General features: G+C 45.8%; 1 protein-coding gene across 2 annotated transcripts; it reads left to right on the top strand.

Annotated features, from left to right (window-relative positions):
* The first annotated feature begins 1,331 nt into the window (after positions 1-1,331).
* Positions 1,332-8,318, top strand: LOC120973444 (uncharacterized). 2 transcript variants are annotated; one of them, XM_073508590.1, is made up of 4 exons: positions 1,332-1,520; positions 1,596-1,800; positions 2,086-2,181; positions 3,959-8,318. In XM_073508590.1, the coding sequence occupies exon 4, from the start codon at positions 6,531-6,533 to the stop codon at positions 7,635-7,637; it is 1,107 nt and encodes a 368-aa protein (XP_073364691.1). In that variant the 5' UTR covers positions 1,332-1,520; positions 1,596-1,800; positions 2,086-2,181; positions 3,959-6,530; the 3' UTR covers positions 7,638-8,318. The 2 variants fall into 2 exon arrangements, 1 of the variants encoding a protein (XP_073364691.1); XR_006670158.2 differs by lacking the exon at positions 3,959-8,318 and adding an exon at positions 3,433-3,905 and having other exon boundaries at positions 1,348-1,520.
* Positions 8,319-12,355: the final 4,037 nt, after the last annotated feature.

Raw genomic sequence — 12,355 nt, 5'->3', positions numbered from 1 at the left:
GTTTTTCAGAACTCGTTGTACATTGTGTATGTGCGTATCTTTATAGTGAGTGGGAGAATAGTTCTGCTATAGTTATATCTAGATAGAGTCTTTATATTGCGATACATAGAACTGGTCTCAGGGATGTAGTGGCGGAGTAGAGGCCAATTCCTTTTGTCTTTCGCGGGCATGTTTCAAGCGTAGATGATCAAGGTAATTACGGTTGACGCCTTGTCAGGTTAGGGTAGACGCTTCCTAGCTCATGGCGGAATGAAATTAGAATACTGCAGGTAGGTCTTTCTTAGGACCCTTGTATTTCTGGAGGGAGAGAGCATGTTGGTGGTCCATCTTGGACTACCACATCTTGTATGCCACTCCTAGGACATGAAACAATTGTTGGTCATCGTGTTGAGCGCATCATGATTCGTGATCCCGTAGAGGTTTAGCCGTTTTGGTGGTGAAGCGAGATTTACCTCATCAAGTTGATCACTCTTTAAAGCTACCAAAACTTGTACTATGATATTTCACTGGATTTTACATTAACTATAGGTTCCTGTTTGTCAAGGCGAGACTTTCCATAATGTTGTGTGACAACATATTTCTTCCTGTTGTTTCTTGGTTTTCTCGCGAGAGAGCTTTACTTGGTTGGGGTCTCATTGGCCTGCAGAAAAATATACTCCAGATATAGCTAATGGAGGGATCACTATGGATTTTACTAACAAAGAATGTCCACTTTGATAAATTGATGCATCCATGCAAAATTACTTTTACATGTGCACGAGTAAAATACAGCTGAAATACTACGCGTCCAATATCTAATAGCACAAACCAGCCCAACAGTGCAAAAATCCCTCCTTTCATACATGCATCTAGTCGCACAGACCATACATGCATCTAATCACACAGACCAGCACAACGGTGCAAAAATCCCTCCTTTCATACATGCACAACTACCAATTCAATTGCCAATGAGCTATTATAATTTAATTTAATTTTATAAAACCCATCCTATTTTTTTAGAGACTTCACTGAGAAATATATATACCACACACAACATAATAGTAATATTCTATAGGAAAACTATAACAGAGTTAAACACTTGTTATGCCAAACCAGTAAACAAGGATGCCAAACACACATACTTGTGTTTTTGAGGGAAAAAAAATTATCCATAGTTTTAGTTACAAAACTCACAATCTCTAGAGCGACATGATCGAGAAACAATGGATTACGAGGCAACGTTGCAACGCATACACGTAATCACATTATGTGTAGGCAAGAACAATCACGAAGCTGTGATTAATCGATGAAAAAGCACTGCGTGCCTCGTGGCCCCCACCGCCGCTCCAGCCACAGGCGCGCCTCCGCTGCTGGCCGCGTGCCCCATTGAGCGGCCACTCAAAGAAACGCCTCGTGAGTGTGGGGCTCGGCTGCCACTCCTCCAGACTTAAAAATCCACCACCGGAGCCCCAATGGCTGCCGCCGGAGACCTCAAGTCGGAGTACCGCCAGGTTCTGCTCAACCGCCGCCGCGAAACCGAGGTCAGCTAGCCCCATCCCCCTCCCGCGCGCCGTGAGTTTGTAGCCCGAGCTAACCAATGGCTTGCCCTGAATCAGCTCGTGGCGACCCAGTCCCGGTGCCTCTGACCATGGAGCAAGGGAGTTCGGTGAAGGAGCTATTGTACCAAGGCAACCGTCCTGTGTCTCAGAAAGATCAGGATCCTCCATCGATCTGAGCAAACACATTCCATCTTCCAGATCGAAGTTATTGTGTCGATTCTGCTGTTTTTCTCAAGACATGGAGCCGTACCCGAGGAAAAAGGTGGAGAACTTCGAGGAGAAGCCGGTTGAAGAAATTTTTTACTCCCTCCCGTCCGGAAATTCTTGTCATCAAAATGAATAAAAGAGGATGTATCTAGTTGAAGATGCATCTCTTTTTATCCATTTTGATGACAAGTATTTTCGGACGGACAACTAGATGCATCTCTTTTTATTCATTTTGATGACAAGTATTTTCGGACGGAGGGAGCACTTGTTTACTGTACTTGTTTACTGAGGTACTTTTTGGCCCATACAGTTCTATGATCAATGGATTGATTCGTTGCAGGTGTTAAGTGGATACAGTGCACATTGCACACTACTTCCATCTTCGCAGTTGAAATTGAGATCAGTGAAAACCAACTACATTTGAGCAGCCCAAAAGGTAATAGAGGAGCAATAATAGTAGTCTGTGTTTTGTTAGGTGCCTGCTTCATGTCAATGCTTGTCATATACAAATACAGATTGGTATTGCATACATGTGCTTCAGTTAGCACGTTTGCTCCCATGTTAGCACTCAGACCCTGTGTCTTGGTCCTTGAGTGCAAAGGAAAAAGGATACAATCCAATAAATTTTAGTCCTGAAGCAAGTATACTCTTGGCTATAGAAAGTTCATCAATTTTTCTTCAGTCCACGACGTCAAAAGAAAATATAGCGACGCATAAGCCTGAAATTATCATCAGTATCTTGCACCAATAGTACAAGAGCACCATGTAAAATATTGGAATATATTGAAACATTCCACTATACCAGGCCTTCTTTTATGAACAACAGGGACATACAAAATTGTTCCTAAATTCAGTAATAACTGAAACATATCAGCGTCACTCTGTACTCTTAAACCAAAAGTTCCTAAATTCAGTAATAACTGGAACAGAGCAGCGTTACTCTTAAATCAAAAATATTTACTCTAGTTCAACAGAACAGAACAGATCACCCATAGTTCAAGGGAGTCTAGTGGCATTGTCACAAAGTACTCATTTACTCTTAGAAAAAATGACACTGCATTTTTTTTACATTTAGAAATTAGCTGCTCCGACTACAGACCGAGTGTTCAACATGCAGCTGCTTACATACACTGAGAATACACATATACTACTGCATAGCTCACAACCATGCATGAGTGTTGTCACCACCCGGATCAGTAGCAGCAATCAACAGTCCTCATTGGCAATAAATAAAACAAAACAAAACAAAAAAATCCTGCATAGTCCACCCATTGTCGCATGCACACTTGTCATATTTTTTTCTGAACCAAACCAGCAATTAATGATGAAACTCCTCATACAGATCTATCCCTACAAATACTAAATCAAACTTAAACTAAAGAAAGTCACTAAGACCAATTGTCATGCAACCAGCCAACATGAGAAAAGAAACACAGGCCAAGAAACATTAGTCAGTGGGAATCGAAATGAAAGCCTATGCATTCATTAATTGGCTCTCAGGAGGCCTAAATGCAACTCGCATGCAGACGAATGAAGTGAGACAAATAGCAGGTCCTGAGTTATAAACGTGTAAGATTATGAAGTTGTCCTATCAGTTCGTTTTTAGATATCAGCAAGAAGTTTTGTGGGTAAGAAAGTTTTCAGTAAGCTGAAGAGTCTTGTGCTTAGAAAGCTTATCTTTTGCAAGCGAGAAAGAAGAACCAGAACGCCACCGCTGCACCAGAGACGGAGGTAATCCCGCCATCGAGAGGACATGGAAAGGGGGGCGTCGCTGAACCTGTGCTGATGGGGAGAAGTTGTGCTGGCGAGACGGCATGTTGCATCGCTGCCAAGCCAATGACCGAGACGCTTGATCCATACTCGGCGAGGAAGAAAGAGCAGCTTCTATTTGTGCTTTCACCTTCCCACGAGTTATTTACCCAAAACCATCACATTATGGGCTAAGGTAACAGATCGGTACCACATTTGAGGCAGGGCACAAAAACCATCGACAATGGGGCTAATCTGTAACGCGGAGCACTGATGCTCAGATTTGGTCGAGAAAACAGCGAAACTGATAAGTTAGGCCCACCTGTCGGGCTGATGTGGCGTGCTTGTGTGGACAATATGCTGAGTTGGAGGGATGTCCCACATGTCAGCCTCATATATTTTTTCCCTTGTTTTCTTTTTCTTCCTCCTCATCTTATCTCTCTCTCCCCATCCTATCCCACCAGGGTCGCCATCGCCGACGACCCGAGGCCTTCGCGCACCGGCTCGTCGAGGAGCTCCGCCTGGGCCACCGTAGGCCAAGGCAGCCCGCCGCCCACCTTATCCTCCCGAAGCTCTGCAGACGACGTCGCCCCGAACTGCTCCGCCAGTCGCCGGACGAGCCCACGGCCGCCGCACAGACCACCCCTCGTCTCGCCATTGCTCCGGTCGTGTGCCGCCAACGCGTTTGTCGCGCGCCTCCACAACCGCAGAAGAACACCATGGCTCCGCTCGAGCTACTCCCTGTTGCGATTGCATCTGCGTGTGTGTGCCATGGCCGACGACCTCGGACGTGAGCGGGACGAGCGGCTGCCGAATCTCGCCGGCGCGTCTGGATGCGTGCGTGACTCGCGACGGCTAGGCGTGCGGGCTACAGGGCGAGGCTGTCAGGGGCTAGCTCGAGCAGGGGCACGGCTGCCATGGCAACGGTGGTCATGGAGCTCTCGGCTCGCATGGATGCAGATGACTTGGGCATCCATGCCGACGGGAGCAACATCGGCCTTCGATGACTCACGGCGCCCCCCACCCCCACCACCACCATGGTGCTCGCCGCTGAATCGCCGGTGCCTCTGGTCGCTGGAGTCCGGCTGCCCGCAAGCTGCTCGATGTAATGCCCCATAGAAAGGCAGATAGGAAGAAGATGATAATGTAGTCACTGACATGCGGGGTCCGCATATCATTTGCCAACTCAGCTGTTTACTGTTTTTTTTTGTGCTTGGTCTTTGCCACGTCAGCCTGACCGGTGGGTCCGACCTGTCGGTTTCGCTGTTTTCGCGAGTAAATGAGACAATCAGTGCTCCGCGTTACAGATTAGCCCTATTGTTGGTGGTTTTTTGTGCCCTGCCTCAAATGTGGTACCGATTTGTTATCCTAGCCCATAATGTGGTGGTTTTGGGTAAATAACTCCCTTCCCACGGTGGTTTCATGCTTCCATATCAAGAGTTGGCTGCAGGTCTGGTCATCTAGATCAGGGGCCAGCAGCATTTGATTCCCGTGGTAAAAAGAGGCGCCCGCTCCTAATGCGTCCCTGCTGCCGCTACCTGCTGCGGCTGCAAGGAAAGGAAAAAATTGGTAGATGAGTAGGAAAGAGGCAGGGGGAGAAAGCCATCAACCTTATTAGCGGGGGAACGCACCAGCGACCGAAGGCGGCGCCGGTTCATCTCGACGACGGCGGCACACACCCGCGCTCGTGCTGGAGGAGGACCACGCTGCGGAGGAGTCGCACAGGGCAGGGAGAGCTCGTGACCAGCGAGCGACCTAGGATAGAACCCCAGGCACTCCATGGAGCCACCGGCGGCGCTGGATCGGACACCAACAGGGCAGAGCTCACGCTGTATTCGATGGGAGGGGCGTCGGGAGAGAAGGAGCCGGGATGATGGTGCGCCGTGTTGGCCCGTGTGCCTTACATACTGTTTCTCAAACGGTTCATTACGACAAACCGTATGGTTTCACTGCGTCATTAGAAACGTTTAATCACCGATACCACACGTGCGAAAGAATTTAGTGTGTGCTGCATCGCACACGATTACATTTTGGAAGGCCTCTGGATCACTGCTCCATATCCCCGACGGTTTCTGGGTTGTGTAGGAAGGACACCGTATCGCCCACTCACTTGGCGACGGTCCCAAATGCTGTCGTGGAAAGGGGTTAAAAACCGTTTGTATAGCACCGACGCGTACCAGTGGGTTGCTACCGATTCTGAGGAAATAGTACGTCCAGTGTATGCGGATGATATTCCGCAAAATATTCGGGATGGTTTTGACCACACATGCAACTACATCAAGCAATGTCATGATGCGCTCGGCAAAAGGATAGATGTCCTGATCACTCGGTTCGATGGTTTGGCAGACATCATCAATATGCCGACAACGAATTCTGCACCACCACATACTGCTTCGGCTGCTCCACTGCGTTATGCACCACCGGCTCGCGACGGACATGCCGGCGTACATGATCACCGTTTGGCGGCACAACCTCATGTTGGAGATGATGGTCTTGATGACGACGTTGACCAGGCAACAGGGTACGCTCCACGGCCACGACACTATGAGCCTCGTCCTGAAACTTCCGTTCATGGTGGAGTGCATGACCGAGTTGGTCAAGCTGTGCGTGTGCCTTTGGATGATGGAATTGGGTGCATAAAAATTTCAATCCCTTCGTTCTCCGGCAAGTGCGAACCAGAAGCTATTTGGAGTGGGAGATGCGTGTTGATCAAATTTTTGATGCCCATCATTATAGCGAGGAGAAGAAAGTTCAACTTACTGGAATTGAGTTCACCGGTTACACGCTAATTTGGTGGAATCAAATTTGTCGTTCAAGACATCGCCTGACGACTTGGCGAGGGATGAAAGAATTCATGAGGTGACGTTTTGTTCCTGTACAACAAATTGCAACGGCTCTTTCAAGGTAATATGAGTGTTGACGAATATTACAAGGAGATGGAATTGCTCATGATACGTACAGGGACAACGGAGGATCCGGAGGCGACCATGGCACGTTTCTTTAACGGGCTATATCGAGGTGCAGGATCGTGTTGAGATGGTGGTCTATTACAACATACAAGATCTTGTGCACCAAGCTGTGCGTGCGGAACAACAGATTAAGCGACGCCAAGTCAACACAGCTCCCAGTACCACTTTGAACACATGGCGACACTCGCAGCATCAGAGTGAGGATACCGGTCCTAGCTCCAGGATGGCAACATCAAATCGCCTTCATGGTTCCGTGCAAAAGAACGCTTTAAAATCAGGACCGTCGAGGGTTGATTCTACTGCACAGTCGACCAATCGTTTCAGTGACATAGAGTGTTTCAAGTGTGGAGGAAGGGGACATATGAAGGGTGAATGTCCTAATGAGAAGAGAGTATTGCTCACAAAAGATGGCTATGCATCCGCGAGTGATGAAGAGGCAGTTTCTAACACTTCTAGTGAAAATTTGGAAGATGCTGAGAAGGTGACTGCTAGTTTTGAAGTTGTTGAATCATATCCGTCCTTAGTGGTGCAACGTGTGCAAGAGGATCGCATTGAAGATAAGGGGCAACGTTGGAATATTTTTCAAACTCAGTGCAAGGTCAACAACACCAATTGTAAGTTGATCATAGATGGTGGAAGCTACACTAATGCTATCAGCAAGGAATTGGTGCATGCTTTAGTGTTACCTATGTGGAAACACCCGCAACCACATTGCATCGAGTGGTTATATCAGTCTGGCAAACTCAAAGTTACTCACAAGGTGCGTGTGAATTTTTCAATTGGTGACTACAAAGACACAGTAATTTGTGATGTCTTACCAATGAATGCATGCCACTTGTTATTGGGGAGGTCATGGCAATATGATCATCATGCCACACATGATGGGAGGTCCAATACTTATTCTTTTTGGGATGCTGGAAGGCGATGTATATTGCGGCCAATGTTTGCCAATGCTATTAAAGATGATATTTTTTCAGTTCAAAAGAGGGTCTCCAAAGATACCATGAAACCGCGGACGGCTTCGTTTCAAGGAGGAGGGGATGATGTGGCCGCTAGTGCAAGAGATAATCTTTGGAATGTTTTACAAGTTGGTTCTTTTAACTTTGAAGTTCCACCAATTGAACCGAAGAAGGATGAAGTTAAGCCCACCTTCAGAACTCCATGTGCTACATAAATTATTGCAGGGCCTGTGTCAGTCAATTGATACGAGAGGGTCAAGTCGTTTGATCTAATACTAGTTACGTACTAGTTTTCTTAGGAGTTCAAAGTTAGTTACTATAGGTGATCGGCGTGCCAGATAATTTATTGTTTAATTCCTTGATTTGTTGGGATAGGAAAGAGAGAGAGTCCAAATTAGATAGGTCTGGTACGCAAGTCGGTTTGCTATGTACGCATCGCCTATATAAAAGGCCGGCTACAGCCGTGTACAGAGGTGGTTGTTTTGAGATTAATTTTTTTATCAAGTGTTAATAGACAGAGAAAAAGGTTCTAGGTCCGGGACATCAAGTTGCTGCGTTTTCTGCGACCCTTTGTGATGGATCGTATGCTAATGTGTTGAGTTTGATCTTTGTCAATCTTGCTACAGATTAGTTTCTGTTCTTGTTAAATAATAGCAAGGGCCGAATCTCTTTCTACCTTGATCGTTTACGACAATAGTATTGTGAAAGATCGGGCCACGACTCGCACGATTTAGCATCTCGCTAGTCGGTATTTCATCATACTCCCCAATTCCTTCCCCTATGCCCAAACATGGTAAAATGTCATGTAGTCGATGTTCACACGACACCACTAAAGGAAGAACAACATACATATCATCAAATATTTAATGAATACCAACTTTATATAATTACTTATAACAAGACTTCTCTAATGTCCTCAAGAACAAACGAAGCTACTCACAAATCATATTCATGTTCAAAATCAGAGGAGTATAATATATGATGAAGGATCTGAATATATGATCTTCCACCAATTAAACCAACTAGCATCAACTACGAGATGTAGTCAACACTACTAGCAACCCACATGTATCAATCTGAGGTTTTGGGACAAATATTGTATACAAGAGATGATCTAGGGTTTGAGATGAGATGGTGCTGGTGAAGATGTTGATGGAGATGAGTCCTCCCACGATGAGAGGATTGTTGATGATAACGATGGCTTCAATTTCCCCTCCCGGAGGGAAGTATCCCCGGCGAAATCGCTCCACCAGAGAGCAAAAGTGCTCCTACCCAGGTTCCACCTCGAGACGACGGTGCTTCATCCCGAAAGTGTTCTTTTTTTCTAGGGCAAATGGCCTCATATAGCAGAAGAAGAGCACCGGAGGGCCTCTATGGGCCCCACAAGACATCAGGGCATGCCCTGTTGCCTTGTGGGCCATGGCTACTCCCCTCTAGTACTTCCTGCTTCCAGTATTTTTATATATTTCAAAATAATTCTCCGTGAAATTCCAGGTCATTTGGAGCTCGAGAGAATAGTTATCTCTGTTGTGCCTCTTTTGGGTCCAGAATTCCAACTGTCGGCAGTTTCCCTCTTCATGTAGATCTTGCATATTAAGAGAGGAAATGCATTAGAATTGCAACATAAAGTGAAATTTTAACTAAAAACACTATAAATAATAGTGGAAAAACATCATGCAAAATGGATGTATCAATAAGCGATCTTTGTTATTTTGATTGTTTATGTGTCATCTTACATACTTTATATCTAATACAATTACGTCTTCTGACAACTTCGGCTCTGTGACGCAAGAAAGAATATTTAGGAATGTTCTAAAAACGAAAGAGTTAATACCATAGTTAGTACACAAATAGTCCTCGTGGAAATGGAGTCATACAAGAACTTAAAACCCCACTAAATTGGCCCATTGACTATAATGAAGATTTAGTTTCATACAAATTGAAGATTTAGTTTCATACAAATTGCTCGAGATGCGACACTTGGCATGCCACGTCGAATGTGGCACGCACCCGTTTGCTGGTATTTTTGTAGAAAACCCCCCATGGTCTTCCATATTTATGTTACGTGGTCCCTAGCTGCCCAACCAAATCCCTAGCTGCAGCATCAATTCCCCCATTTCCTCCCATGTCATAATCTATAGCCCGCTGATAATGTTGGGGAACGTAGCAGAAATTTAAAATTTTCTACGTATCACCAAGATCAATCTATGGAGTCATCTAGCAACGAGAGAGAGGGGAGTGCATCTACATACCCTTGTAAATCGCGCGCGGAAGCGTTCAAGAGAACGGGGTTGATGGAGTCGTACTCGTCGTGATCCAAATCACCGATGATCCTAGCGCCGAACGGACGGCACCTCCGCGTTCAACACACGTACGGAGTGGGGACGTCTCCTCCTTCTTGATCCAGCAAAGGGGAGGAGAAGTTGATGGAGATCCAGCAGCATGACGGCGTGGTGGTGGAAGTAGCGGGATCCCGGCAGGGCTTCGCCAAGCGCAAGCGGGAAGGAAGAGGTGTCACGGGAGGGAGGGAGGCGCCAGGGCTTGGGGTGCTGCTCCCTATATATAAGGGTGGAGGGGGCTGGTTTCTTGCCCTCCAAGTCCATTGGGGCGTTGGCAAAGGTGGGGGAAAGAAATCCCATCATTTCCCTTCCCCACCGATTATTATCCCCTTTTTAGGGATCTTGATCTTATCCCTTCGGGATATGATCTTATTCCTTCTAAGGTGGGATCTTGGTGCGCCTTGACCAGGGGTGTGGGGCCTTGCCCCCACTACCCACGTTCATGTGGGCCCCCCATGCAGGTGGGCCCCACTTCGGAACCTTCTAGAACCTTCCCGGTACAATACCGAAAAATCCCGAACATTTTCCGGTGGCCAAAATAGGACTTCTCATATATAAATCTTTACCTCCGGACCATTCCAGAACTCCTCGTAACATCCGGGATCTCATCCGGGACTCCGAACAACTTTCGGTTAACCGCATACTAATATCTCTACAACTCTAGCGTCACCGAACCTTAAGTGTGTAGACCCTACGGGTTCGGGAGACATGCAGACATGACCAAGACGACTCTCCGGTCAATAACCAACAGCGGGATCTGGATACCCATGTTGGCTCCCACATGTTCCACGATGATCTCATCGGATGAACCACGATGTCGAGGATTCAATCAATCCCGTATACAATTCCCTTTATCAATCGGTACGTTACTTGCCCGAGATTCGATCGTCGGTATCCCAATACCTTGTTCAATCTCGTTACCGGCAAGTCACTTTACTCGTACCGTAACGCATGATCCCGTGGCTAACTCCTTAGTCACATTGAGCTCATTATGATGATGCATTACCGAGTGGGCCCAGAGATACCTCTCCGTCATACGGAGTGACAAATCCCAGTCTCGATTCGTGCCAACCCAACAGACACTTTCGGAGATACCTGTAGTGCACCTTTATAGCCACCCAGTTACGTTGTGACGTTTGGTACACCCAAAGCATTCCTACGGTATCCGGGAGTTGCACAATCTCATGGTCTAAGGAAATGATACTTGACATTAGAAAAGCTCTAGCAAACGAACTACACGATCTTGTGCTATGCTTAGGATTGGGTCTTGTCCATCACATCATTCTCCTAATGATGTGATCCCGTTATCAATGACATCCAATCTCCATGGTCAGGAAACCATAACCATTTATTGATCAACGAGCTAGTCAACTAGAGGCTTACTAGGGACATGTTGTGGTCTATGTATTCACACATGTATTACGGTTTCCAGTTAATACAATTATAGCATGAACAAGGAAATACAATAATAACCATTTTATTATTGCCTCTAGGGCATATTTCCAACAGTCTCCCACTTGCAGTAGAGTCAATAATCTAGTTCACATCATCATGTGATTAACACTCAAAGTTCACATCGCCATGTGACTAATACCCAAGAGTTTACTAGAGTCAATAATCTAGTTCACATCACCATGTGATTAACACTCAATGAGTTCTAGGGTTTGATCATGTTATGCTTACGAGAGAGGTTTTAGTCAACGGGTCTGCAACATTCAGATCCGTGTGTGCTTTACAAATCTCTATGTCATCTTGTAGATGCAGCTACCACGCGCTACTTGGAGCTATTCCAAATAACTGCTCTACTATACGAATCCGGTTCACTACTCAGAGTCATCCGGATTAGTGTCAAAGTTTGCATCGACGTAACCCTTTACGACGAACCCCCTTTCCACCTCCATAATCGAGAAAATTCCTTAGTCCACTAGATACTAAGGATAAGTTCGACCGCTGTCATGTGATCCCTTCCTGGATCACTATTGTACCCCTTGACTAACTCATGGCAAGGCACACTTCAGGTGCGGTACACAACATAGCATATTGTAGAGCCTACGTCTAAAGCATAGGGGACGACCTTCGTCCTTTCTCTTTCTTCTGCCGTGGTCAGGTCTTGAGTCTTACTCAATACTCACACCTTGTAACACAGCCAAGAACTCCTTCTTTGCTGATCTATTTTGAACTCCTTCAAAATCTTGTCACGATATGTATTCATTTCAAAGTACTATTAAGCGTTTTTGATCTATCCTTATAGATCTTGATGCTCAATGTTCAAGTAGCTTAATCCAGGTTTTCCATTAAAAACACTTTTCAAATAACCCTGAATGCTTTCCAGAAATTCTACATCATTTCTGATCAACAATATGTTAACAACATATACTCATCAAAAATTCTATAGTGCTCCCACTCACTTGTTTGGAAATACAAGGTTCTCATGAACTTTGTATAAACCCAAATTCTTTGATCATCTCATCAAAGCGCTCATTCCAACTCCGAGATGCTTACTCCAATCCTTAGAAGGATTGCTGGAGCTTTGCATACTTGTTAGCATCTTTCAGGATTGACAAAACCTTCTGGTTGTATCACATACAACCTTT

The sequence above is a fragment of the Aegilops tauschii genome, chromosome 2, assembly GCF_002575655.3.
Source record: "Aegilops tauschii subsp. strangulata cultivar AL8/78 chromosome 2, Aet v6.0, whole genome shotgun sequence".
NCBI lineage: Eukaryota > Viridiplantae > Streptophyta > Magnoliopsida > Poales > Poaceae > Aegilops > Aegilops tauschii.
Note: the sequence above shows the minus strand (reverse complement) of the source record. Positions and strands in the feature narration are given on the sequence as shown.

Excerpts from the sequence above, each read along its gene's own strand:
- LOC120973444 (XM_073508590.1), top strand. The coding sequence starts at position 6,531 with ATGGTGGTCTATTACAACATACAAGATCTTGTGCACCAAGCTGTGCGT.